The 26194-nt window shown below is 41.3% G+C and overlaps 2 protein-coding genes across 2 annotated transcripts; both read left to right on the top strand.

Moving 5' to 3' along the window:
* The first annotated feature begins 5831 nt into the window (after positions 1–5831).
* Positions 5832–16727, top strand: ddr2b (discoidin domain receptor tyrosine kinase 2b). The gene is made up of 16 exons (XM_080034779.1): positions 5832–5915; positions 7175–7277; positions 7937–8174; positions 9914–10061; positions 10251–10356; positions 10592–10775; positions 11802–12042; positions 12216–12281; positions 12779–12915; positions 13756–13966; positions 14480–14703; positions 15001–15128; positions 15250–15468; positions 15860–16094; positions 16230–16379; positions 16544–16727. The coding sequence occupies exons 2-16, from the start codon at positions 7177–7179 to the stop codon at positions 16676–16678; spliced, it is 2523 nt and encodes an 840-aa protein (XP_079890905.1). The 5' UTR covers positions 5832–5915; positions 7175–7176; the 3' UTR covers positions 16679–16727.
* An 809-nt stretch (positions 16728–17536) lies between these two features.
* On the top strand, positions 17537–24889 carry LOC307255259 (3-keto-steroid reductase/17-beta-hydroxysteroid dehydrogenase 7-like). Its single transcript, XM_080033920.1, has 10 exons — positions 17537–17669; positions 18685–18888; positions 19049–19141; positions 19261–19375; positions 20243–20437; positions 20579–20683; positions 20786–20842; positions 20952–21050; positions 21901–22037; positions 22237–24889. The coding sequence occupies exons 1-10, from the start codon at positions 17635–17637 to the stop codon at positions 22322–22324; spliced, it is 1128 nt and encodes a 375-aa protein (XP_079890046.1). The 5' UTR covers positions 17537–17634; the 3' UTR covers positions 22325–24889.
* Positions 24890–26194: the final 1305 nt, after the last annotated feature.

Below are 26194 nucleotides of genomic sequence, written 5' to 3'. Positions count from 1 at the left end.
TGGTGCTCTTAAAGATGCACAAAGCAACATGTCACTTACGCACCTGCCCAATGGAAAACAGGTGGAATTCAGAAGCTGAAGAACTTAATTACACAGAAATGTTGTATCATGACATCACTATTGTCTGCGGGTATGAACTATTTGTGGATGGCATGGACAGAGTGCTCACTCACCACCGTTTATGTTTTGATTTGATCCTTCCTGTTCACTAAGGAAAATGACCCACTAGTATGAGTGGTGGAATAATAAAAACTGAGATGCAGAAAGTATTATTAAATTGATCAATTTGATCCCAATGTCCTGATTAAGTTGACTTGATTAAATCATTAATAATTTCATAAAAACAAACTTGATTTGATCAGACTTGGTTATTCGATATCACATTCCTATGACTGACATGTTCAGTGTGTTCAATGCTCAAACCAAGTAATAACATAATGAAAATAAATATTTATAGCAGTCCACTGAGCCTTAAACATAAAGATGTTTAACAAATTGTGCTTAAAATAAATGAATCAATCAAATCAATAATGTCTTTGTCAAATACATTTAAACCGAGTTTGTGTTGCTGAGCTAAATGCTAACGGTAGCAGTCCTACATGCATGTTTATGGTTAACCATGCCCACCAAATTACAGTAGTTTAGCGTAATTAAACTACTGTAATGTAAAATAAAGTGAGAACAAATCATCGAACATCAATCTAATGATACATTGATCAACCTCTTTTCCACATTCCCTGTAGTTTGTAGAACTAAAACATACCTTTAGCATTGCTACATTTCTTAGCTCCACTGCAGCTGTATTCAAACCTAGGACTGTGCAATCGTTTAAACACTGTGGTGCTACAGGCTCTGTCTCTCTGATTGGCTACTCTCTGCTGTCTGTTAGTATGTATCTTGCATACTGTGTGCGTGTCAGTTTGATGATCGTCGTATCTTACATATACGTTTGGTGCCCTGATGTGGTGCCATCGCCTCTTGCTGGGCTTGCTACACCGTGCTTGTGTCCGTGCTTATGGGCTAATGATGACACATCTGTTATGGACATGGTCACTTTTGCTGTTTTCTGATGAGAACCTGCGAAGAAAAGACGCCTTTGCCAAGTCTCTCTGGATATGCTAACACATTTTGTGGTGTGTGAAAATGAAAACCTTACTGTGCTTGCTGTTGACACTTAATCTGTAATTACACATGGGTTTGAAAAGGAGCATGTATATGTCTGTTGGATTTTTCGTTGAATACAGTTTAATTAACTTAATGCATTGCAAAATACACAGCATGATTTTATCCATCCACTATTCCTTGGGCCCAACCTGTTGGCTAGTATAGAAGCACATTTTCTTATAAGATGACGCTTGTTTCTCAGAGGGAAATGACTGACCGTGTGCAGGTGCTGCTACAATCTTGCCTCTGCTGCTTAACAAACGTAGCCACCGCGTTCTGTGAGTATAATTTGTTCATGCCGTAGCCTACTGCGGCAATGACAAAGCTGCTGCGTCACTGTTGCTCCACCATTCCGATGGACTGTTTCGATAGTCCTCAAAACAGGATTCAGGGAGAGATGGAGGCAGGCATATGAGACTTTTGGACTCCCTTCATATTCCTCTGGCCAGCTGTCGCGCCAGCACCACCTCACTGACTGCGAGCCAAATCATTGAATCATGGAACTGGGGACGTGTCTTTGAGCTCTTTCCAAAATCGATGAATCTCTTCCGTGCCCTCCTGTCTCTCTCCCTCCCTCTCTCACCTTCCTCTCCTCTTTTTTTCTTGGAGCTTGTCCCCTCTGTCCCGCTCTCTTGCACTCACAATCTGTCTGCTGTGTATTCCTCTGTCAATCTCTGGCATTTCTCTCCAAGGTTATGTCTTTTCACATGAAGTGTACTAAAGAAAAAATTAAAGTGCACTTAAATCATTGATTTTTCTTCTTGTGGAATTGCGTGCCCTTTCTCAAATGCTGCCTGGTGTCATGATATGTTCAGTGCATTTAATGTGAATTACCAAACATATGTCTCCAACTGGAGAAGCAGCACCGGTTCCTGACCTTCTCAAAATGTTTCCTTGTTAGTGTTAATAATCGGTGGAGAAACCATGGAAGGTCTATTGTAAGGAGGATGGCTCTCTATTATTGTCAGACACATTGACTCTGGTCGTTAAACAGGGTCAACTCCCATTAAACTCCCTGCGTGTGTAGGCAGCAGCAGCTTGATGTAACGCTGCAGATAAGCAGAAACATTTGAGGAATATCAGCCATTACCCACCCACGCCCAGGCACGACTCCCTGCAGCTCCACTAGTGCAGTCAGTGACACAGATCATGGGTGGCCTGCAGGAGGTGGCCTCTACTTTCATTTGCTTGATTAAAATGAAAAATGGTCTGTAGGGTCATGCTGCTCTCCCCTTGTATAGTGAGGTCAAATTAATTAATTACAACATTGTTTCACCGTACACGCAGTGTAGCGGTTTTCACGTGGTAATAATTTTTTGCCAGACTAGCACTGTGGCTCTAGGGATGGCTGCACCAATCAGTCAGACCACCGATGGAAACCTTGGAGCATAATATACTTGTTACTTTAAAGATACTACTCCACAGACTAGAGAATTGATTTTGTTAAATTGGTTCAAATCATATATAAATAGTTTTAAATCTGAGCAAACAGAAATCACATGTGGGGTTCCTCAGTGATCCATTCTCAGACCTAACCCTAACCCCCTTGCCCGGATTATGGAGCATTATGAAATCCTCTACCATACATATGCAGATGACTTGCAACTCTACATATCAGTATTACCCTATGATTACAGTCCCTTACACCTGCTAAAAAAAGGTATATTGAACATATCAATGAGTTGAACCCATATAAAACAGAAATAGTTGTATCTGGCCCTAAACAGGAACTATTAAAAGCCAGTGCCTACCTTGAATCAATTACACTAAAAGACACAGACCAAACCAGAAATATTGTTGCGGTCATTGAATCAGACCTCAATTTAAACATGCACATAAAGACAATATACCCAAGCAGCAGGAGACCGCTTCTGGTGCCACTCCTGCCAACCCACTAACCGGAAACTGAAGCTACGGTGGGCAAGACCTCACCAAATTTGGACATTATAAATTGGAAAGATATTGCCTGGTCTGAGGAGTTTTTAACTTCTGCTGCGACATAAACATGAAAGCATGGATCCATCCCGCCTTGTATGGTTCACGCTGCTGGTGGTGGTGTAATGGTGTGGGGGATATTTTCTTTGCATACTTTGGGCCCGTTGGTTCCAATTGAGCATTGTTTAAATGTCACAGCCTACCTTGAGTATAGTCGCTGACCCTGTCCATCCCTGTATTACCACAGTATACACATCTTTAAATGGCAACTTCCAGCAGGAAAACGCACCATGTCACAAAACTCAAATCATTAACAACTGGTTTCTTTAACATAACAATTAGTTCACAACACTCATATGACCTCCACAGTCACCAGAGCCCTTTTCAATAGAGCACCTTTGTGGTGGAAAGGAAGATCGACATCATGGATGTGCAACAGACGTATAATTAAAAAAATGGGTGCACTACAGTACTAGACGTGAACCTAATAACATGGCCGGTGCGTGTATATTATTATTATCATAATTTCCAATCAAAGTTCTGGATAAGATGCAGGCTCTTCTACAAATGTGAGTGAATGTGGAAGCCAGCAGTTTCTGGGACAGGCGGCATCATTTATGATGCGTCATGAATCTTTTAGCCTCTCACTTTCTCATTTCCTGCAGATTAGATGATACTCTGCTACTTCATCATAGTCAACTTTAACAGCAGGAGGCATTAATTTGTCCTACATCCCAAAATGTCAAGCTCCTCCTTTTAAAGAGCTATTTTCTATGTGTGGCTTTTAATATATACTGCAGGAGTGAAAGTCTTTACTTTAATTTTTCTTTCCTGCTACCATTACATCAGCCTTTGTGTTCACACATGACATCCTGAATGACACCTCTCATGACTACTTTTGTTACTGCAGCAGCACTTTTGAATTAATGTGAGAAATGAGAACTATTTCAATCTTTCAAATGTTTAACTCTTTGTTGAATGAAAGACAGTTGTGGGTCCCCAAAAGTTAAAGGAGGCACTATATTGGAAACATTACTGTGATCTTTTAGTTTCTATTAAACCCTTTGTCCGGCAAGTATTGAATTAGTGTTGTATGAAAGTTTTGCAGACATTGGCACATGATGTACAATACACATCATGTGCACTCTAACGTGATCTTTAAGTTTCCGCTTCCATGCTTCCTCACCATTATGATTCACATGCTGATGTATGTCATTCAAAACAAACCTCTGCCTTCTGTCTGCAACAGCTATACTCTGTCCTTTTTACTTTTACCAGCTGTGACTCATCATGTTTGTATCCAGCGATATATATATATTTTTTCAAACAGTGTGTCCAGTAATTAGCAGGTTTTCCTCAGCAGGAAAATGAACTCCAGTCTGTTTTCGTCAGTAGCTCTTGGTGGAAGCCGCCAGACACAGCCGATCTCAGCTGCTACTGTGGGCCATAATTGAAACCATTTGTGGATCAGGTGGAATTCTGGGATTCTGGCCTCACTTCAAAATCCCAAAGTGTGTTATTTTCTCCTCTCTTTTTTTCCTCCAGTCAGAGAGACTGTTACATCAGCCTTCACTTCCTCTCTCTCTCTCTCTTTCTCTCTCTCACACTCTTTTCCATTCCCAGAAAGTCTTTGCTAAGAAGAGGTCAGCGACTCACAGTGCTGAATGCATCAACTCGCAGTAGATGTGGAATATTCCCTCAAACAGATGGTTTCATAAAAAGGAGAGAAGAACTTGCGTGAGAGTAAGTCAAATCCAAATTTTTCTCTTATGTGGCAGTTAATCTCCCCTGTGTGTCCATTTTGACTTTGAAATAGTGAAGTTTGTGTCAGCTCAGCTCAGTACAGAGAGCGACATCAGAGCGGAAAGTACATTATAAAGGACCAAAATAAGTTTAAGTGCCAAAAAATAAATCTATCGGATCACATTAAGATGGAGAAATGTACCATATGAGCTGTTCTTGTATTTTATTTGTATTGTTTTAGCTAAAAAAAATATACAGGAAAAGGTGAATCCACTAGAAAAGGAGGTCAGTGATTATCAAGTCGGCGCTCCAGAAACGAAAAACTAATCTGGAAAACAGAAATGTTTTTGTACAATTATGTTCTGTTTCTACTTTTCTAAATGTATGTTTCTTGTGTGCATATATAAGATAAAAGGGTTTAAATGCACTATACCCTACAGTAAGACTACATTCTGTTCACATCACACTGACACAAGACGACATTGTGTCCCCCCCCCCCCCCCCCCCAAAAAAAAATCTTTGCTCAACCCACCACGTGAAAGTCTGCATGTGCTGTTTGAGTGGTCTGAGTTCTAACAGAATTTGTCAGAGGTGTAAGTCGCTGAGACCGCCACAGGGCTTTTAACAAGGTGAGTAAAATGCAGGTACTGTGGTGGGAGGGAGAGTGAGACTGAGTGGCTACAAGGAGGGCTGTGTGTGTGTGTGTGTGTGTGTGTGTGTGTGTGTGTGTGTGTGTGTGTGTGTGTGTGTGTGTGTGTGTGTGTGTGTGTGTGTGTGTGTGTGTGTGTGTGTGTGTGTGTGTGTGTGTGTGTGTGTGTGTGTGCATATACCACAGTGGATCTCACCAGGGTTTTTCGGGAATGTTCAACTCTATAGAACTGCCATCCTGAGATATGACTGTTGTATCAAGTTTAAAATGTTTGACGTGTTTACTACTAGTCTCATCCACTGATCCTTGAATCTTGAAACATTCAGGTACACAGAAGAGATGAAGCTCTTGAAGGTTCAGAAGATCTCCCACCATGTCTTCGTTATCCTGCTGGCTGCAAGCGTACGATCTCAGGTCAACCCAGGTATGGTGGATAATATTCTTCTTCTACATCCATGTCCCTCATTCTCAGAGCAGGTGAGGGTTCAAACTCTTGCTCGTGGGCACATACATGCCGGTCGTTGCGGTGATCACACACACAACTTTAACACAGGGTTAGTTTTAGAATACGTGATATAAAGCATGAAGTTGTTCAATGTGGATATGTCATATATTGAGCTTAAATTAACTTGCTTATATTCCTGAGGGATAAGCATGTTGACAAGATGGAGAAGGAAAGCAATTTTAGGTGGGTGGGCTTAGGATGCAGGAATGTAAGGTGTGTGTGTGTGTGTGTGTGTGTGTGTGTGTGTGTGTGCGCGTGTGTGTGCGTGCGTGCGTGCGTGTGTGTGTGTGTGTGTGTGTGTGTGTGTGTGTGTGTGTGTGTGTGTGTGTGTGTGTGTGTGTGTGTGTGTGTGTGTGTGTGTGTGTGTGTGTGTGTGTGTGTGTGTGTGTGTGTGTGTGTGTGTGTGGTTTACCTAATGGTCAGACAGCAAATACCCTCAGAACAGGCAGTGCTTTCACAAGCAGGGGAGCATTTGTGGAAAAAAGAAATGTAGAAAATTTGTAGGCGTAACTTTAGGTAACACACAAACCTATACACACTCTCCCACTTAGAATATGTTCACGGTGTAAGGCTTATTTGTATATGTTCTTTGTCGGGAAAAAGTGAATAAAACATAGACATCCCTCAATTACCAGTTCAGAGACGGTGAGAATAAACAGAGACACGCTGGTAGATGCAGAGAAGCGCAGATGTACTATGGAGCCATGTTAACACTGTAATGTAGCATCTCTTGCTGGTAAACTCATTATTGTGTGCTCGAAACAACATAAGGGTTAATGCCTGTGAGGTTGCTAGTGCTTTGAAACTCAAAAATGTCTCTCACATGTAAGAAATTATGAAAAACCGTAAGAAATGGTAGCACGGGCGGCCTCCGAGGCCACTCCCGCCTCATTTTGCTTAGACTGGCACCTACACAGTGATGCCTCTGTTAGGCTTGAGAGGCCTTGCAGGGCTGCAGGAAGGGGACAGGGGAGGGGGGTGGGGGGAGAAGAGACCTGACCACTTTACACTCTACTCACTTCACATCCTGTAAATACACAAGAAAGGATTTTATTTTTTAAACTATCATGGCACGTGCCTGAAAAGTAGACAAGTCACACAGTCACGTGCAACCACATTGAAAACGCATTTATAATGTGAGCAACCATATGTGTCAGTGATGCTTCCTGTGTTTGTAGAAATGTGTCGATATCCTCTGGGTATGACCGGAGGGCAGATTCAAGACGAGGACATCTCGGCCTCCAGTCAGTGGTCCGAGTCGACTGCTGCAAGATTTGGCAGGTACGTTTGATTTTCTTGTACCTCAACTTCTATTCATTTTCTATGAGCAACAAACTTAACCTGCCATTAGCAAGTAATGAGACAGAATGCAGGGTCTTCACTGAACAATAACTCCAATAGAAGCACTTCACTGATAATCTATAAAGTTCTGTTCCTTTGTTTCAACCCCGGTGGCCATTGTTATTTATGCCCAATTATTCTGCTGCTGTTCCAAACTAACAACAGCTTTGGTTCTTTTAAACCCAAGTGAAGCTCTCATTATCGTCCATTTTGGTAGCTGTTGAGGAGCTTTTGATGTGTTGTCCAAATTTTCTGACAAATGAGCAAAAACTCAGCGGATGAGAATCATGTGATATGATCAAAAGCTCCAGAAAATATACTAAATGGACTTCGCTCTGAGACTGTTTGGACACCTGGTGTTTCTGAGGTCAAAATCTGTGAGGCTCTGTGTTGGATAATTATTTTATTGTTTGTACTGTTTTACAATATGTCCAACGACAATACGGATATTCTTTAAATATGATTTAATTTACAATGTTTATTTAGCCTCTTTCTCTGCATTTTCTTCCTTTCTTTTCATCTTCATTTCCACACTCATCTCCTCCTCTTTGTCTGTCTCTTCTTTCCCTGCTCTGACGTCATTTCTCCCTCCTCTGCAGACTTGACCTGGACAATGGAGACGGCGATGGGGCCTGGTGTCCTGACATCATGTCAGAGCCAGACGGCCTCAAAGAGTATCTGCAGGTGGACCTGCGTTCACTGCACTTCCTCACACTGGTGGGCACCCAAGGTCGCCACGCAGACGGCATGGGTAATGAGTTTGCCCAGCGATACAGGATCAAGTACAGCCGCGACGGCAACAACTGGGTGGCATGGCAGGACAGGAAGGGAAGGCAGGTGAGCGAGCCCAGACAATACTGTCAGGACATCTTGAATGGAAATGCAATGATGACAGGTGGGCCATCAGTTGACTTATTCATATCACAGCGTGGTTATATACAGTGTTTTCAAATTGATTAAAGGCAAGGCAAGTTTATTTGTACAGCACATTTCAGACACAAGGCCATTCAAAGTGCTTTACAGAAGCAAGATTAAAATACATCAAGTATAGAGCACACATTAAAAAAGCAAATGAAAAACATGAATAGAAATAAAACATAAGAATATAAGCAATAAAAAAAAATTATTTGAATTAAAATTACAGGTTAAAAGGGAAACAAAAAAGTTTTCAGACCCGATTTAAAAGAGCCGAGAGTGCAGCAGACCTCAAGTCCCCTGGAAGTTGGTTCCAGAGATTGGGTGCATAAAAACTGAAGGCTGCCTCTTCCTTTCTAGTCCTTACTCTGGGGACTTTCAATAGAGCAGTCCCAGATGACCTGAGAGCTCTGGACGGTTCATAAAGGATCAGCAGGTCAGAGATGTATTTTGGCCCTAATCCATTTAGTGCTTTATAAACCAACATCAATATTTTAAAATCAATTCTTTAGTTGACAGGAAGCCAGTGTAAAAACCTCAGAACTGGGGTGATGTGATCCACTTTTTTGGTTCTAGTGAGGACTCGAGCAGCAGCGTTCTGAATTAGCTGAAGCTGTCTGATAGATTTTTTTGGAAGGCCTGCAAGGACACTGTTACAGTAGTCGAGTCTTCTAAAAAATAAACGCATGGACAAGTCTTTCTAAATCCTGCTGAGACATTGGCCCTTTAATTCTTGATATGTTTTAAGGTGGTAGTAGCCTGACTTAGTAATTGATTTAATGTGTTTTTTGAAATTCAAGTCTGAATCTATGACTACTCCAAGATTTCTGGCTTGGTGTGTGCTTTCTAACATAACAGGTTTAAGCTGTGCAATGACTTTTAATTGTTCATCTCTAGGACAAAAGACAATTACTTCAGTTTTGTCGTTGTTTAATTGAAGCAAGTTTTGGCACATCCAGTCATTGATTTGTTCAATGCACTTAATTGGTGCTTGAATCGGACTTTAGTCTCCTGATGATATGGTTATGTAAATTTGTGTGTCGACTCGTCTGCATAATTATGGTAACATAATTTGTTCTTGTTCATAATCTGAGCTAGCGGGAGCATGTATATGTTAAACAGAAGGGACCGCTGATCATTGGCTTATCTTATGAATTAAGAGTGCCTACTGCAGCACTTTAAAATAGGCCTACATTAATTTACCTACTTTAAAGACTGCCAGAATAATTGTAATAGTGAAGTGAATTTACTCAAATACTGTACTATTTTCTGTAACTCATTAACCTCCACATTATTTCAGAGGAAAATATTGTACTTTCATAACATTTATTTAACAGTTTTCTTTACACATAAACAATGTACATACATGACATGTGCTGAGCTTATAAAATGTCATATGTTATAAATGTAATTACCCAACAGTATACAAAATACCTTACAATAGCCCCAGCTCGAACAGATACAAAAGAGAAATACTATTTTACAAAACAAAAACAAAACAGATTATTTTAAATGCTGTTTCGTCATTTAGCAACCCCAGTACCCTGCTGCTGCAGAGTTGTTGTTCCAGGACTCAAAGCATTAACACAAGGTTTGATTTTCCAACGACACGTTTCACTCAGTCTGTCTCATATTGGTGTCGTCTGCGCATCCTCTGCCAGGTCATTGAGGGGAACAGGAATGCGTACGATGTGGTGCTGAAGGATCTGGAGCCTCCCATCATAGCTCGTTTTGTCCGCTTCATGCCCGTGACCGACCACTCCATGATCGTGTGTATGAGAGTGGAGCTCTACGGCTGTGAATGGCTAGGTTAGTCATCGCTTTCCATTACACACAGTGCAACCTTGTCATCTAATTGCACAAGCAACATGTAATTTGGCTTTTGCTTCTTTCTTTTTTTAAAAGCAAGGCTTAAAAGTGTTGATCGTCGCCTTAATATTCTGAAAGCATTCAGTGGGTAAGTCAATCAACGTTTGACCTTTCATGTGCCCACTGCAGATGGGCTGATGTCTTACAGCATTCCAGATGGGCACCAAATGATCTACAGAGGCCTGGACGTCTACTTCAATGACTCTGTGTATGATGGGTCAACGTCGGCTGAAAGGTCTGGATTTTACTGCTAGTTCTAGACAGAAGGATGCGGACCATACTTAGCTGTTATATCAATCATAATTGTCATTTTTGTTTACCTCCTCCTGTAAGTGCAGTAATTTCCCTAAAAAACAACTGATGACATGTTGTTTTGCTTTTTGTTTTCATCAAGCCTTCTCTGCACGCCTCATTAATAAGACTCTACATGCCGGTGTTTTTCTGTCTTCATCTCTTCCATTCTCCACTAGACTGACGAAGGGCCTGGGCCAGCTAACAGATGGCACCTGGGGTCTGGATGATTTCCTCCACAGCCACATGTACGGCATGTGGCCAGGGTACGACTACGTGGGCTGGAACAACAAGACCTTGCCCAAAGGTTACGTGGAGATGATCTTTGAGTTCGACCGCGTCCGAAACTTCACTTCCATGAAGGTGAGGGGTTGGTGCATGGGAGAATTGCACTAAACAACTTAACAGTAAAAAGAAAAAGTGGAATATTTTCCTAAATTGCTGAGCTAACACGGCACTGAATTAAAATAAGCTTTTCTGAGCCGTGCTGGGCGAGCACCAATCTTTAATAGCTGCTGCAAATTTTATTGAGAGTCATAATTCATAAAATGATGCTAAATAGCCTCCCTGTGTGAAGATGACATTTTCTGTATAATTAGCCTATTCGTCAGGCGTAAGTGCTGTGGCCTCAGATGAAAGGTAATGGTTTTCAGATACAGAGCAGCACAACCTATTAGTCTTCACTACACCTGCTCCTTCAGGATCTTCCCCTTTGATTCGGACCGTTTGGCACCCGTTTACTCATCGTGGTCAAAACAGTTCATATTCCTTGTAGATATTAAAGGTCACCAAGTATGCCAAATGCACTTTTTCTTGGTTTTTAAACACTAATATGGATCCCTCGTGTGACTAAATACTACCAAAGTAGGAGAAAAATAAAACCTCTCTTTTTCTTCACCTTTCTAAAAAACCTGTGTTCAAAAACCCCATGCAGATTTCTATCCCCATATGACGTCATAAGGGGAGAAGCCATGCCCCCTCATTACCAAACTAAACTTAGCCCGACCTCCAACAGTGATAAGCACACCCCAAGATTTCCCTTAAACTTACTGGCAGCTATATTCACACTGGCAGATAGATCAAGGGCCAATCAGAATAAACTTGCCTATTTGGAAGGCAGGGCTTAAAGCAACAGGCTTCAAAACCGAGCGTTTCAGACAGAGGCTGAGAAGAGGAGATTCCACAATGGCACTATGAGAAATATAAAGGGTGTTTTTGGACACTACACAATGAGAACAGTTTTAAATAGACACTCAAATTACCACTTTTGTTACTGAAAATTATAATAATATGTGACCTTTAACAGGAACAATTGACTGTGTTCCTTTTTATTTCAAGTTCTTTGATCATGCTCGCTTGCAGTTACATATCTGACCCTTGACTCCACAGGTCCACTGTAGTAACATGTTTAGCCGAGGTGCGAGGATGTTCAGACAGGCCAGCTGTTACTTCCGGTCTGGTTCAGATTGGGAGGCTGACCCGGTGACCTTCAGGCCCGCTGCTGACCGCGTGAGCCAAAGCTCCCGTTTTGTCACCGTGTCCCTCGGGGACCGCACGGCCAGCGCCATCAAATGCCGCTTCCACTTTGGTGACTTTTGGATGCTGTTCAGTGAGGTGGCCTTCCAGTCAGGTAAAATGGGAACAGGTGTCGGCCTGTCAATTCCGTGTCGATGCCTCGTTTGATGATTTATCCTGTCTTAATGGGCTTTTTTTCTCCCAGTCACGGTCAATGTTAAATGTACCATAGCTCCCCTTCCGTCTGATCTTTTATCCTTCATCTTTGTCTTCTTCTTTCCCTCACAGGCTCAGCAGTGTACAATACATCTCTGACTCCTCGCAAACATGGACATCCCACAAACACACTACCAGGTCTGTAGCTAAACCCATTGTGAGTTTTTTTTTCTTTCGTAGTGGTTATTATTAGTGGTTATTAATTTCAAGGAAATGAAAAGCTGGTTGAATGTAGGGCTGCTGAGAAGTTACAGTATGTGGTGGTAAACAAAACATAGGCCAAGTACAATCTCAATCTCAACCACAAATATGATCAAAAACGCTCATATATATTCGGAGGATCATTCATTTATGATTTCCTTCTTTTTTTAGCTTGAATTGGTGTCACAGCTGATACAAAGAGGATTATTTATTTCTAAATGTGTAGGTGATTGCACAGTTTAAAAGGTGGTCTTACTAAAATGTTTTCTGGTTAAACAGTGCCCCCTGCTGATAGCATCAGAAATATCAGGCTTTCTCACTGTAGTTGGTATAAACCACGAAGGGGGATTATGCAGTATACTGTAATAACAATTTGAACTGTGATGGATTAAGTTTAACCCACTTTAACTCCCAAGTCGCATCTGGTTGCACAGGAGGTGATCCTACACATAAAGTGGACGACAGCAATACCAAGATTCTGATTGGCTGCTTGGTGGCTATCATTGCCATCCTAATGACCGTCATAGTCATCATCCTGTGGAGGCAGGTCTGGCAAAAGATGCTTGAGAAGGTGAGAACATTTTTTTATTTTTTTAAGAAGAAGGAAAAAAAGTATTAAAGGAATATGTGATAAACATTTGGACACATTTGATATATGCTTTGCAATACATGTTTTAAGAAATGGGCGGGGGGGGGGGGGGGGGGGGTGATGCACACATAGTAGAGATCATACATGGGATGAAACAAAACAGTCAGTGGTCCGGGGTTCTGTTTTTGCACCGAGGGAGAAATATCATCGACGAGGAGGTACAGGAAATTACTTTTAGAATTTATTGTTTTTATAGGACATGCTTTACGAGCTGAAATGGACTGCGGCCCCATAGCCCATTTCAGGCAGGCAGGCAGGCGGGCGATGCCATCAGCGGCCTATGGTATATTGGTATTAAAAAGTTTTAAAAGGTCTCATGAAGCATGAAACATTTTGGATTTATGCATTAAAAACTGCCACCACATGAGTTAACTGATGGGTTTCACATAAAACCCTATAGTGCATTATGTGTCTTTCACAGTGAACTGCCTGGGGATAATATCTTTCATTTTATACCGTGTCTTATCCTAATTGAAGCTGCAGCATGTGATTTGATTTTTTCCATCCTCATATAGGCTATAGCTGGCTAGCACTATCTTCACCTGAAAGCTTGTAGGTTAGACAGATGCATGTGTACAACATTTGTGGCTGTTTTCAAAAGTCTTCTCCTACACAGTCACAGTCGCTGCTGATATCCGAAGATGTCATCTCTTTATATTTGACAAATCTGAAATCAAACGCTGATGTCCTATGTAAGAGAAAAACCCTCTTGGAGTCTATTTGACACAAACAACAAATGACAGACTCACACACACCTCTCAGGCATCCCGTCGCATACTGGATGATGAACTGACAGCCCGTCTGGCCGTCCAGACCCAGGCCTTCTCCTCCCACCACTCCTCTCTGTCCAGCGATGGGGGCTCCACCTCCAACTCCACTTACGAGAGAATCTTCCCCCTCTGCGCCGACTACCAGGAGCCTTCACGCCTTATACGCAAACTGCCCGAGTTTGCCCAGTCCATCGAACACCTTGGTAAGATTCTTCAAGCCTCTGGAAAACTTGTCCTAAATATAGAAAATAATATATTTACTATATCAAAGTTTGGTATGAAAATCTGAATGAAAGTAAATGTTCATAAATACATCATAAAACTTATTTGAAAAAAAAAAAAGCTTTTTACTGCCTGGACAGTTTCACAGGACTATGTGGGGACATGGCAATATCAAATGGTCTCCATGGCAACAGTCATTGTTAATTTAGAAAGTTTGGTGAAGCTGCCATGATTGGTTCAAATACTCATTGTGTCATCTAAACTGAATCTCTGTAAAGTGTATCAAACTTAAATGTCTTAAATTTGGATTGATAAATATGTCTAATTCTTTTCAGATGCTTACTATCATGCAAATAACTTGCCAAATTACACAAGTACAAGGATTTTGTGGATTTGGGTTTACAGGGGCTTCAAAGTAAAATAAATGGTCGTGGAGGGTTCTGCTATTGCTGCAGCTGCTGTAGTGTGCGTATGTCTTGTGTGTTCCACATCAGAACTGAGCACCTCCTGTAAGGCCCTGGCCACCAGTGGTTCAGACAGCGCCCCCCACTACGCCGAGGCAGACATCATCAGCCTTCAGGAGTCTTTAGACAGCAGCTCCTACTCCATCACAGCTGTCAACATGAATCTCTTTGCTGGCACCGATTCATCCATGAGAGAGTTCCCCAGACACAAACTCACCTTCAAGGAGAAGCTGGGAGAGGGCCAGTTTGGAGAGGTATGCGCAGTTCTGTACCTCCTAATGTTTCTTGGCATCGATTTGGTATTTTAGAAAAATCAATAACACTCTTTGGACTCTCTCCACCAGTGTTTTGTTGACGTGTTATGGTAGCCCTTCTCAAAATTGAATGATAGATGTTGATGATGTGTGGTAAATGCACAAGTGTAAAATGCAGCCACTATATGCTACATGCTGACATATAGGCAATGCTTAGTGATATTACACAGAGCTGAACAGATGGTTTCAAGTGATGCCAAGTGGATGATGGAGTGACAAAGTACTTTATAAAAACAGGTGCACTTGTGCGAGGCAGAGGGCATGCAGGACTTTCTCGACGAGGACTCTTCTATAGAGGGAAAAAGTGAGTCACCTCTGTTGGTTGCTGTGAAGACACTACGGGAAGATGCCAACAAGAATGCAAGGTAAAAGCAAACGAAGAAAAAGACATGTGTACAATATTTTAGTCTCCAGGTTGTGTTATTATTCATTCGGTCGTCAGTCAAGTGAAAAATTACAAGTGTTTTCCCCCCCGCTGTGCTGCAGGAATGACTTCCTGAAGGAGATCCGGATCATGTCGCGCTTGATGGACCCTAACATTGTCCGTCTGCTGGCGGTGTGCGTGGACACAGACCCACTGTGCATGATCACAGAGTACATGGAGAATGGAGACCTGAACCAGTTCCTCTGCGGCCTCAGGCTAAAAGAGGCCGCTGATGAAGACAGAACAGAACAGGAGGAAAAAGAGGGGGAGAGTATGGTCAGGTGGGCTCATATATTGACAGAGAGTATAAAGTGTGGTTTATTTCGTAAGTATTAGTATTGTTAAACATCTATTTTTGGTCTCTGGTCTGTTTGTTTTGATAATGGTGTCTTTAAGGCAAGGCAAGGCAAGTTGATTTATATAGCACAATTCAGACACAAGGCCGATCAAAGTGCTTTACAGGGGCATAAAAAAAATACAGATTAGACATTAGAAATTGCATTTAAGAAATAGTAAAAACAAAGAAAATACATCTGTAAGCCCTTGTGGGCTGGGCATATTGTTAATGCATGACACAATAATCAAATTAAATCAATCAATCAATCATATAGAGCGCAAATTGAAGTAAACAATTATGATTTCTCTTTCTTTGTGTTCTCCTCTGATCTTCAGCTACAGTAAACTGATTGGCATGGCTGTGCAGATTGCGTCCGGTATGAAGTACTTGTCCTCTCTCAACTTTGTCCACCGTGACCTGGCGACCCGTAACTGCCTGGTAGGTAAGAACTACACCATAAAGATTGCGGACTTCGGCATGAGTCGGAACCTGTACAGAGGGGATTACTACAGGATCCAGGGCCGGGCCGTCCTACCCATTCGCTGGATGTCCTGGGAGAGCATCCTACTGGTGAGAGCAGTGCAGAGCTGGCGACAACCTGATCTTTATTGATAATCCAGCTGTTTGAGTCCATATCATTATGCTATGCTAGTTATGCTTAAGTATATGCTAGATCGTATTCCGATAGTTTTTCTGTTCTCTCAGGGTAAGTTCACCATGGCAAGTGACGTGTGGGCATTCGGTGTGACTCTGTGGGAGATTCTGACACTATGCAAGAAGCAGCCTTACTCCCTGCTCTCTGACGAGCAGGTCATTGAAAACACAGGCGAGTTCTTCAGAGACCAAAGCAAGCAGGTGAGCAACCAATCATACACAATGACCATCTTTTTATAGCCTCGGTTTGGGTCAATCTTGGCTTGTTTGGGGTAGAAGTAAAATATTTTGCCTCAATCTTTATCCAACAGTGCCAAATTTGCTTCCAATCCTACATTTTATAAAACGTTGTGTCATGCTCCCAGGTGTACCTGCCAAAGCCCCCCTGTTGTCCCGATAGAGTGTACAATGATCTCATGCTGAGCTGCTGGAGGAGGAATGCCAAGCAGAGGCCAAGCTTTCATGACATACACACTCAGCTGATGGAGAGCCTGGCGTAGCGGATGGAACACATCATTTCTCTCTGCCATGCACTGTCACAATTATTCCCTGCAGTCAGGTTTTTTTTTTTGGTTTTTTTTGGTTTTTCTTGCAACAATGGTGATGTAAATAAAAACATGTGAGGAAAAGGTATACACTTGAATAGAGCCTTATATTGTAGATATCTTGTAAAATTAGCACTATTTACACAGTGTATTTACGCCTCTATGTATTTATTAATTTCTTTTTATTTCATTTTCTATGTCTATTTATAGAGTACCATATGTTAATCCTAGGTTTTTAAAACACAATTGTGAATACTTTTTACATCTCTTTTCCATAAATAGATCTCATTCAAATGCATATTTAATGTCAATTCTGTTGTGAGATCTTTTCATGAATGTTTATTGGCCTATTATTTTGCTTTTAAATTTTAAAGTGAACAAACTGATATGATGTAATAGCCTATTAGTAATGTAATGTGTGTAAATGTAATTTTACTGCAGTACATCACTGACGTGTTTTCTATACATGTTATGTCCTTTTCCAGAAATAAATGAAAAGTCAATATTGAATGGCTGCCCTTTTTAATAGCTGTTGAACCAAAGATGCCTATAGATAAAGGAAAATAAATATTCACTACTGTTTGTCACGATTACCGTGGCGTTAAGGCCTACTACATAAAGTATTTGGGACGAATCGGGACGAATAAAGTCCACATTTCCTAAGCGACACTTTTAATTGTTGCGCTCTTTTATCGTTTTGGGCATCTTCGCTTTCCGTAGTAGGAGCTGATAGGTCATCTGTGTTCTGACATCCAATCACACCACGCATCTGCGCGTGCATATAGGCTGCTGTGTTTCAGCAGGTATCGGACGATGGGCGGCTCGTCTGTCCCCGGTTAAATAAACCTTATAACTGCTTAAAAACTTGGTTCTGGTCAGTTTCCTCCAGCCACTTTAAAGTCCGCTCAAACATGGAGAAAGTTGTCATTGTAACCGGCGCCAACAGGTAAGTTAAAACTGTGTTTTAACGACGAATAGACACTCGGTTTATCCATGGGTTTATCACGTTGTTACAAAATAGCGTTCATATTGTGTTAACTACCGCTTAAACAATGAAAACGTGAGTCGTTTTTTGATAACTAGCCACACTGAAACGAGTCATTAGGCCTATGTGTTGGCTTGTTAGCAGAAATATTGTAGGCTACCTTCACCGTGTAAAGTGTTATGTCCTTTGAGAAATGAACTACTTAAAAACTTTACTATTAGGCCTACTATAAAGTTGTCCATTATGATTTTACGTGTGCATAAAAAATTGCCATCAGTGACGAAGCAAAATAGGCATTAAAAAGATAAAATATTTTATATAGGCCTAGTACAGAAACAGTTGCTTCTGGCTGAATAATCATGGGTCCATTTCAACTTAATATTAACAATCATTTTCTTTTTGCATTTCTGAATGTGTACATATTAAACAAACGTTTAAAAAGGTAGCTTTAGCCTAGAGGTGTTGTTTGTTTGAGTGCTCCTAAATAAATGACAAATGTTTCAAATGCCTTTTTAATATTTTCTCCAATTGTTTGTGCAAGATATCAGTTAGTACTAAGTGTCAGAGTTAACAAGCAACAATTGAATACAACACAGTGTGTAGATGTTTTCAGTTACACAATGTTTTGCTTTGCTTTACACAGTCTTAGCCTTCATTTCCTCATAGCATCTCAACCATTCCAGTCATAGACAAACTTGCTTCGTCGTACTAGCATCCTTACTATTCGGGCCCCTTATCTTATACTACCTCAACCGTCTACCAACCGCGTTGCACCTATACAGCAGGAGGAGGTCAAACCCTCTCCAGGTTAAACTCTTTTACAATGACTTTGCTTGTATTAAGTTTTACAATACATGACACTATTACAAATACACATGATTGTGTATGAGTTCATCAACAGATCACACAGCTCCTTTCAGGGATGTTTCATTACAGGCTTGTGTTTCTCTTTGCCATCTCTTGTCTCTTTCTACAGTGGCATTGGCCTGGCCCTGTGTGAGAGGCTGCTGACTGAGGACGGCCGGCTGCTTCTGTGTCTGGCCTGCAGGAACATGCAGCGGGCCGAGGCTGCGCGCTCCGCTCTCCTCACCTCTCACTCGGACGCCCGCGTGGACTTACTGCACCTGGATGTGGGCTGTGTGAAGTCAGTGCTCACCGCTGCTCAGGAGGTCAAGGCCAGGTACTGATACCACGATATACTACAATGACTGTGTCTTGTGGATACACATCTTTTTACAGACTTTTGTTCTCTTCACAGGGTTTCCTCACCTTTAATTATTAACAATGCTTATTGAATTGAGATTTATTCCTCCTTGATGCACATTTGTGTTTTTCCACAGATACAGCAGAATTGACTTTCTCTATCTCAATGCAGGGATTATGCCCAATCCACAAGTGGATGTGAAAGCTTTTTTCAAGGGTCTGTTTTCCAGGTATTATTCCAAAACCATTTTTTATTTTTTTTATTTGTGTATTTTTCTTGCCGACTGTATACAAGTCCAACCTGTCCATTGTCCACGCTGTTATGTAACTGTGCACCATCTCATTACAGGAATGTCATCAACATGTTTGCAACAGCAGAGGGTCTCCTCACTCAACAGGACCGCATCAACTCAGATGGTCTGCAGGAAGTTTTTGCCACTAACCTCTTCGGCCATTTTCTCCTGGTAAGTCACAGACTGCACACATGCATGAACACCAAAAGATGATGACAAATGCATAATAATTCATATTCTGTGTCCTCAGTATACATATTGTTGCCGCATAGGGTAGTAATATATACACAAGGTATGGCGCTACTGTATAAAAGATGCATATGGGTTATGCCTTGCAAATACCGCTGCATCTAGTCAGATTTGTGAAACATTAAAACCTTAAAGGTGCTCCGAGGAACTTTCAGGATCTGTTCATTCTTGTACAGCCTTTGGAAAAAAGCGGTAGTGTTTTTGCTACTCAAGCTGTTGTTCCTGGGTGAGTGTATCCATGACAAAGGCTTTAAGAAAAACTATATAAAATAGCATTATTTGTACTAATGTTCTCATTTGCTGTTACATGATCATCAGAGGAAACATTTTACTATTTCAGAAATATTTAAAAGTTCCTCGTAGCACCTTTTTAAAGCTAGAGTGCATACATTCTGTCGCCCAATGAGGAATTCTGAGTGATAACAACACTGTCGGCACATCTACATGAGGTCATCCTTTTGTGATCGCACATGGATGTTATACCTTATGCTGTACATCAAGGTGTTTCTTAGCAGTAGAATCAACATCTGAAACATTTATTGGGATTTTTCTGAGCTGCTACTACACCAGTGTCAGGCGGCCACATCAGTTTGTAAACACTACCATACTGAGAAATACTGATAGAGTTTAGTGGAGCTAATGGGCTTAATCAACTTTGTTTCAACTCATTTGGTAATCGCTTGAATGTAACCGTCATTTATTTATATGAAAGTTACGCATTATAGCTTTAAGGGATTGATATGGATAAAATGTTCTCGTTTGCCTGATGTCCTTGTCTCTGTGGTGTAGATCAGGGAGCTGGAGCCTATGCTGTGTCAGGCAGGCGACACGTCTCGGATAGTGTGGACTTCCTCGAGTAACGCCTACCGTTCTGCCTTCAGCATGGACGACATGCAGCACAGCAATGGGACGGAGCCCTACAGCTCGTCCAAGTACGCATCGGACACACTCAGCCTGGCACTCAACAGACACAAGAACAGCCAGGTCTCTCTGTCACACAATCTGCCCATCACTTTCACTAATACAGTAGTGACTGTTCTTGCCTGTTTTATTATCAAACTCTCTAAATTGGAATTTCATTAAGGCTGGGATGAAAAAACATGTATATTTAATTCAACCTTCCAGGGGCTGTTCTCCTCTGTAATATGTCCAGGCCTGGTGATGACTAATCTCACCTATGGTATCCTCCCCTCCTTCTTCTGGACTCTTATCATGCCCATCATGTGGCTGGTTAGTGATGATTGTTTTTTTTTTATTCTACTCATCCGTTAGGTGTGTATAAACCCCTCTCATCTTGTTGTTGTGACATTTGTTTCTATTTGTGCTGGACAGATTAGGATCTTCACCAACACGTTCACACTTACACCATACAATGGAGCAGAGGCACTGGTAGGTCTGATCTGTTTCATCATCGTCTGTGTGGAAATACGTTAGGGACTACTGGCATCTCTGCAAAGAATACGCTATTAACATCAAGTCCTGCTCTGGCTTTTCACAGCACTGGTTGTTTCTTCAAAAGCCAGAGTCTCTGGACCCGAGAGCAAAGTATCACAGTTTAACATCGGGACTTGGAACAAGCTACACTCAGCCTCGACAGGTGAGCAAGCAGAGATCATCGGTTCATTACAGGAAGTAAAATATCCGTACAAGAATATAGGATCAGTTGAGATGCATTTTTCTCATGCTGTAGAATACCAACCTTGAAAAAAATAAAAAGTTGTTGATTGATGTAATTATCTGCTGCTTTTAAAAAGCTTAAACATTTTATTTTTATTTTCTGGTATAATGCGTTTTCTATGAAGGAAAATAACAGTCTAAATAGCAAAGTGAAAGTGTGCTCCAAGATTATTGGAGTCCAGCAGAAGGGCTTGGGCACAATTTCGGAGATACAGGTGGCTGATAGACCATGTTTTATCTGTGGTGGAAAATACTATCTTAAGAGATGTAATATCTGTTGTGCTCTGAAGTCCATGTGGTATATCTATTTAGACTCTCAAGCTTGTGAAAATGCTTTTTACACTGGTTTACTGTAGTTAACTTAGAATGGGAATACATTCAGCTGGGATGGTACACTGTTGCAGACAGATACTTTACATTTTCTTTCTGCTTACCTGCTTATCATCACTTCAAGGAAGCACATGTTGTTCACACCAAGAATGGAAACCATTTATTCCCTTTATTCCTTCTGCTATTAATCTACTGAACACAGACTTTACTCATTTTAAATGACTTAATTATTTATCTTATTTACTGATTTTTATTGTAACTTTTGATTCCTTCTGTGCCATTTCCTTAATATGTTTTCTTTGCTGTAATTATTGGTTGGTTTTATGATGGATGTATAGCTGGGAAGGCTACAAATGTATTGCCTCTTTGGGGGTAAATACAGTTGCCTGAATTTTAGTGGAAATAACTGATTTTCTGTGTCCTTTTTGTTCATGTTTCAGATGGACATTGATGAAGAAATGTCAGAGGTCCTCTATTCAAAACTCCTTGCACTTGAGAAAGAAGTCCGAAGGAAACTAAGTGAGAGAAATGCTGACAAGGAAACTCATGGACTGTCACTCAGTGAGAATGAGAAGAAGTGAGTCTTTGGCAGTGGGAGGTTTTTGCTCTTGAGAAATAGACCATGCGCACTTTGTGATGAAGCACTATAACAGTACAGTGGTCTTATTATTTTACATCTTGCCAGTTGTACCATTGAACTATGATTTAATGTGCCATTGTCATATATATTTTTTGAATGACAACCATCTTTCCATCTTATCCTTTCTTACTGGCAGAGGCGGCTTAAAGCACTGGATATCTCCGTCTCGTGCATGCACAGTTTTAGAACCTATACCAACAAAGTCCCCTCTGACCCCCATGTGACACCAGGAAGGCTATATCCTCCGGTGTCGTCAGAGGATATGTTCCTTTCATCTTTACCCTTTCCAAGGTGCTACACGTTTGTAGCTTCAAGTGTTGTGGTTGAATTGCTTGCAGCTGGCTGGCTCCTTGCAGTGCTTTCTTGTGAGCAAGAAAGAAGGCGGATTCCGTCCTATTCTGGACCTGAGGGGCCTCAACAGGTTCTTAAAGGTGCTTCCATTTCATATGCTCACCTCGGCAGACTCCCTGCTTGTGGTTGCCAGGGATGAATAGTTTACAAATACTATAGACCTGAAGGATGCTCACTTCCACGTGTCGATTGCATCACACCACTGGCAGTCCCTGAAGTTCCTTTAAGGGCTGGCATTTTCAGTTCAGGGTACTTCCCTTTGGGCTCTCCCTCTCCCCGAGGGTGTTCACCAGGGTTGTGGCAGCAGCTCTTGCATCCCTGCAGACTCAGGACCTGGCGGTCCTGCCATATTTGGATGACTGGCTAGTCTCTGCGCCGTCCTGAACCCAAAAGTGGCCCAGGATACGGCTCGCCTTGTGTCTCACATGGCCTGGCTGGGTCTGACAGAGAACCACATAAAGAGTTGCCTGGACCCTTCCTAACGAGTTACTAACCCTAAGGGGGATGGTCCTGGACTCAGGCACCATGACGGCCTACCTGTCACTTCGGTGTGTGGACGACATCATCCGCCTTCTTCCCCTCATCTGGTGCGGCAGGATGCTTCCTTTCATTCAGTTCGTCTAGCTCTTGGTCAAACTGACAGCTGTTGTGCCTTTGGGCTTGCTGTCCCTTAACCACTTTTAAATAAAGCTGAACGGTCTCCACTTGAATGCCAAGTAGCACAGGCACAGGCACAGAAGGGTCAGGATGTCTCAGCAGCGTCTCCTTTGCTGCCAGAGAGGGCATATCTGTCAGTAGGCGCGTCAATGGGCGCAATGCCATCACGCCGGGAGATGGTCACGACAGAAGCTTGTCTTTCAGGATGGGACACAGTGTTGCAGGGCAGCACTGCTCAGGGTCAGTGGTGTACCCAGGACCGCACATGCCATGTCAATATGCTAGAGCTTCAATCCACTCAGACTGCTGTGTTATCGCGAGAAGATTCTCTCTGCTGGAACAGATACTCTGCTGCTCTCCCATCACGTGGAGGTCACAGGAATAGGTCCTCAATCTGCGCATCCACGAGAAGCAGATATCCAGTGCTTTAAGCACCATCCAGGAATGATAGAACCATAGGTACAGTCGTAAATTTAATTGTATTTACTTTCTTACATTTTTTCTAAAGCATAGTGTTAGTCATGGCTACCTAGAGGGAGTCTCTTCTGTTGCTGCTTGCTTGTTGTAATGGAGACACCCCATCGTGCTTGTGTGTTGTCATCAAACGGCTGTATCAAGTTTCTTTCTGCAACAGGCTTCTTAGCTTCCAAACTTTCCTGAGGTCATTGACTTACCACCGTCAACTGTGATCAGCGGCTTCTTTTACCACACATCGTACATTATGATGCACAGCTGGCTAAATTGTAATGGCTTGATTTAATGAATTAAACCACATGTAAGTCTGCAATTGACCAAACAGTGTATAAATATATCAGGTGTTAGCTGATTCACACGGTTGATGTTTGAAACAGCGCAAAGTAACACAACTCCGTCTGTCGCAGACACAAGCACAAGCTCTTTTTCACTAATCTGCTCCTCCTCAACTGCTTCAAGGCATCATCATCAAATGTTTATGATTACTGAACTTGCTAGAACATGATATATGTATGGCTCTATCTGCTGCAGCCTCACTAATTTGAAGTGACTTGTCTTTTTTCGTCCATGGTTTTAACTGAACCTTTTTGTTGTAATTTAATGTCTAAAATACAAATACAACTTCTGTTATTGTTTTTTTATAGACATCATGGGAAACAGGGATCAAAACATTTAATTTTTTCTATTGTGAGCGTTGAGATAAAAGTCTCTCAAAACGAATCATTTAGATACAAGATATGGTTGAGTTACACTCGTCTGGTATACTGTAGGACCTGGTCCATGAAGTCATGGACTGAATAAAGAAAGTGAGAGCTCCAGAGAAATTGTATTAATTTAACCACATATTCAAAGGTAGGCTGGACAGCAGAGGTTGAAAGCAATACAAGTACATTTACAAGCTACTATACTACAAATTTGAGGTAATTGTATTGAAATTTCATGTACTTCTGTACATATGTACTTTTATTTTTTGGAGTTCAAGTTATTATATTCATACGCTATAAATTTGTTGATCAAGTGAGGGGAAAAAAAGGCATAATTTAAATACTTTGTGTTGTTCACCATGTCTTAATGTTTCTCTTCTTCAAACATTCAAAATGACCTATGTAATGGTTATGTGTACTGTTCACTTGGAAACTTGGTCAATAATGGATCAATATTTTCATCTGAAAATGAACATTCTTAAATTATAAGCGTCTTATTGATTCTTAAGTAATAAATATAAACTTATCAAACCTGCCTCCAGTGGTTTCATAAATTGAGTCACATTCCATTCTGTAGGCTATTAGTTGGATTTAAAAATGTTGAATGCCAATGTTGAGTGTTTTAAATTGATTGATTTTGATGTTTTTACAGTTGGCCTGTGGTGACCTTCAGTGTCAGCAAATAAAATGTATTATTAAAAGATTGGCCATTTTTTTGTCCATATGTATAAAACCACTAAAATAAAAGTTAAATGAATACTTCACCCATACGGAACCAGCGTTCTATCATTATAAAATCACTATTATAATATAATGAATGAGGTTTTTCTTTCCTCAGTCTTCCCTCAGTCTTCCCTTGGCCCAGCTGTCCTGTTAATCCTGACCCTTACTGTGATGTCACAGTAAGGAAAATGTAGGGTTAGAAAGTGAGACCATAAAACACTCTTTCTGCCTTTTCTCAGGCTACGATGATCCGATTTCAATTTTTTTTTGCACATTTATACTACATAGGATCTCCGAGTTCAATACACCTTCATATTCCAACCGGTGAAGTAGGCCTTTAAAAAAAAAAAAAAAAGATTGGCCTACATGTTGCTGCACAGATCAAACCCATAACACGCTATTCATTTCCATGGTATGCCCAAAAGAGTATGAAACATTTAAAATACACCACCAGGCATATCTGTATTTGTCTACAGTGCCAGATGAGCTGCACATGGATACTAGACATCTATTTCTGTTCAAACTCAGCAGCACTTTCAATGTGCAGCTGTGACTCTGCTGGTGCCACAAACGTGCATATCATGAGATTAAGTGGGATTTGTGTGTGTATATAAAAAGCTGCAAATAGTGTGTTTAGAGCCAGTAGGGGCATGCTGGGTAACAGCTGGCAACTGTAGATTCAGCTCCACAGCACAGAGATACAGAGCGCTGGCTGAAGATCAACACAGACACGCTTTGGAGAAGTGTCAACAATGATGACGCAAATGAGATATAAAAACAAAATGCAAGCCGTCTATAATCAGACCATGAGCGCACAAAGTCTGAATTTAGTTGTTGATGTCATTTATTTAGCATTGTGTCTGTTATGGATTCAATGACTGTATTAAAGACCAAGAGGGAATACATATTTGTACCTAAAGAGAAACAGGCATATCTAATTGTACTTAAAGGATGTTGTCTGAATCTGGGTTTCTACAGATGTGAGACTATAGAAAAGCTTTAATTCCCTGCAAGTGACGTCATATCAGAAATTAAAACCAGGGTTATTTCAGCGGGACATGAAAGCACGTCGTCGTTCAGTTACATAATTGTAAATAAAAACATTGCAGCCGTGCGTGCGTGCGTTCAGATTGGTGCGTTTCTGCTGCTGCTCGGTATGTCCCGGATGGTGCTCGCACCGGAAGA

The sequence above is a fragment of the Ammodytes marinus genome (genome assembly GCF_949987685.1).
Source record: "Ammodytes marinus genome assembly, chromosome: 9".
In the NCBI taxonomy this organism is placed as follows: domain Eukaryota; kingdom Metazoa; phylum Chordata; class Actinopteri; order Uranoscopiformes; family Ammodytidae; genus Ammodytes; species Ammodytes marinus.
Note: the sequence above shows the minus strand (reverse complement) of the source record. Positions and strands in the feature narration are given on the sequence as shown.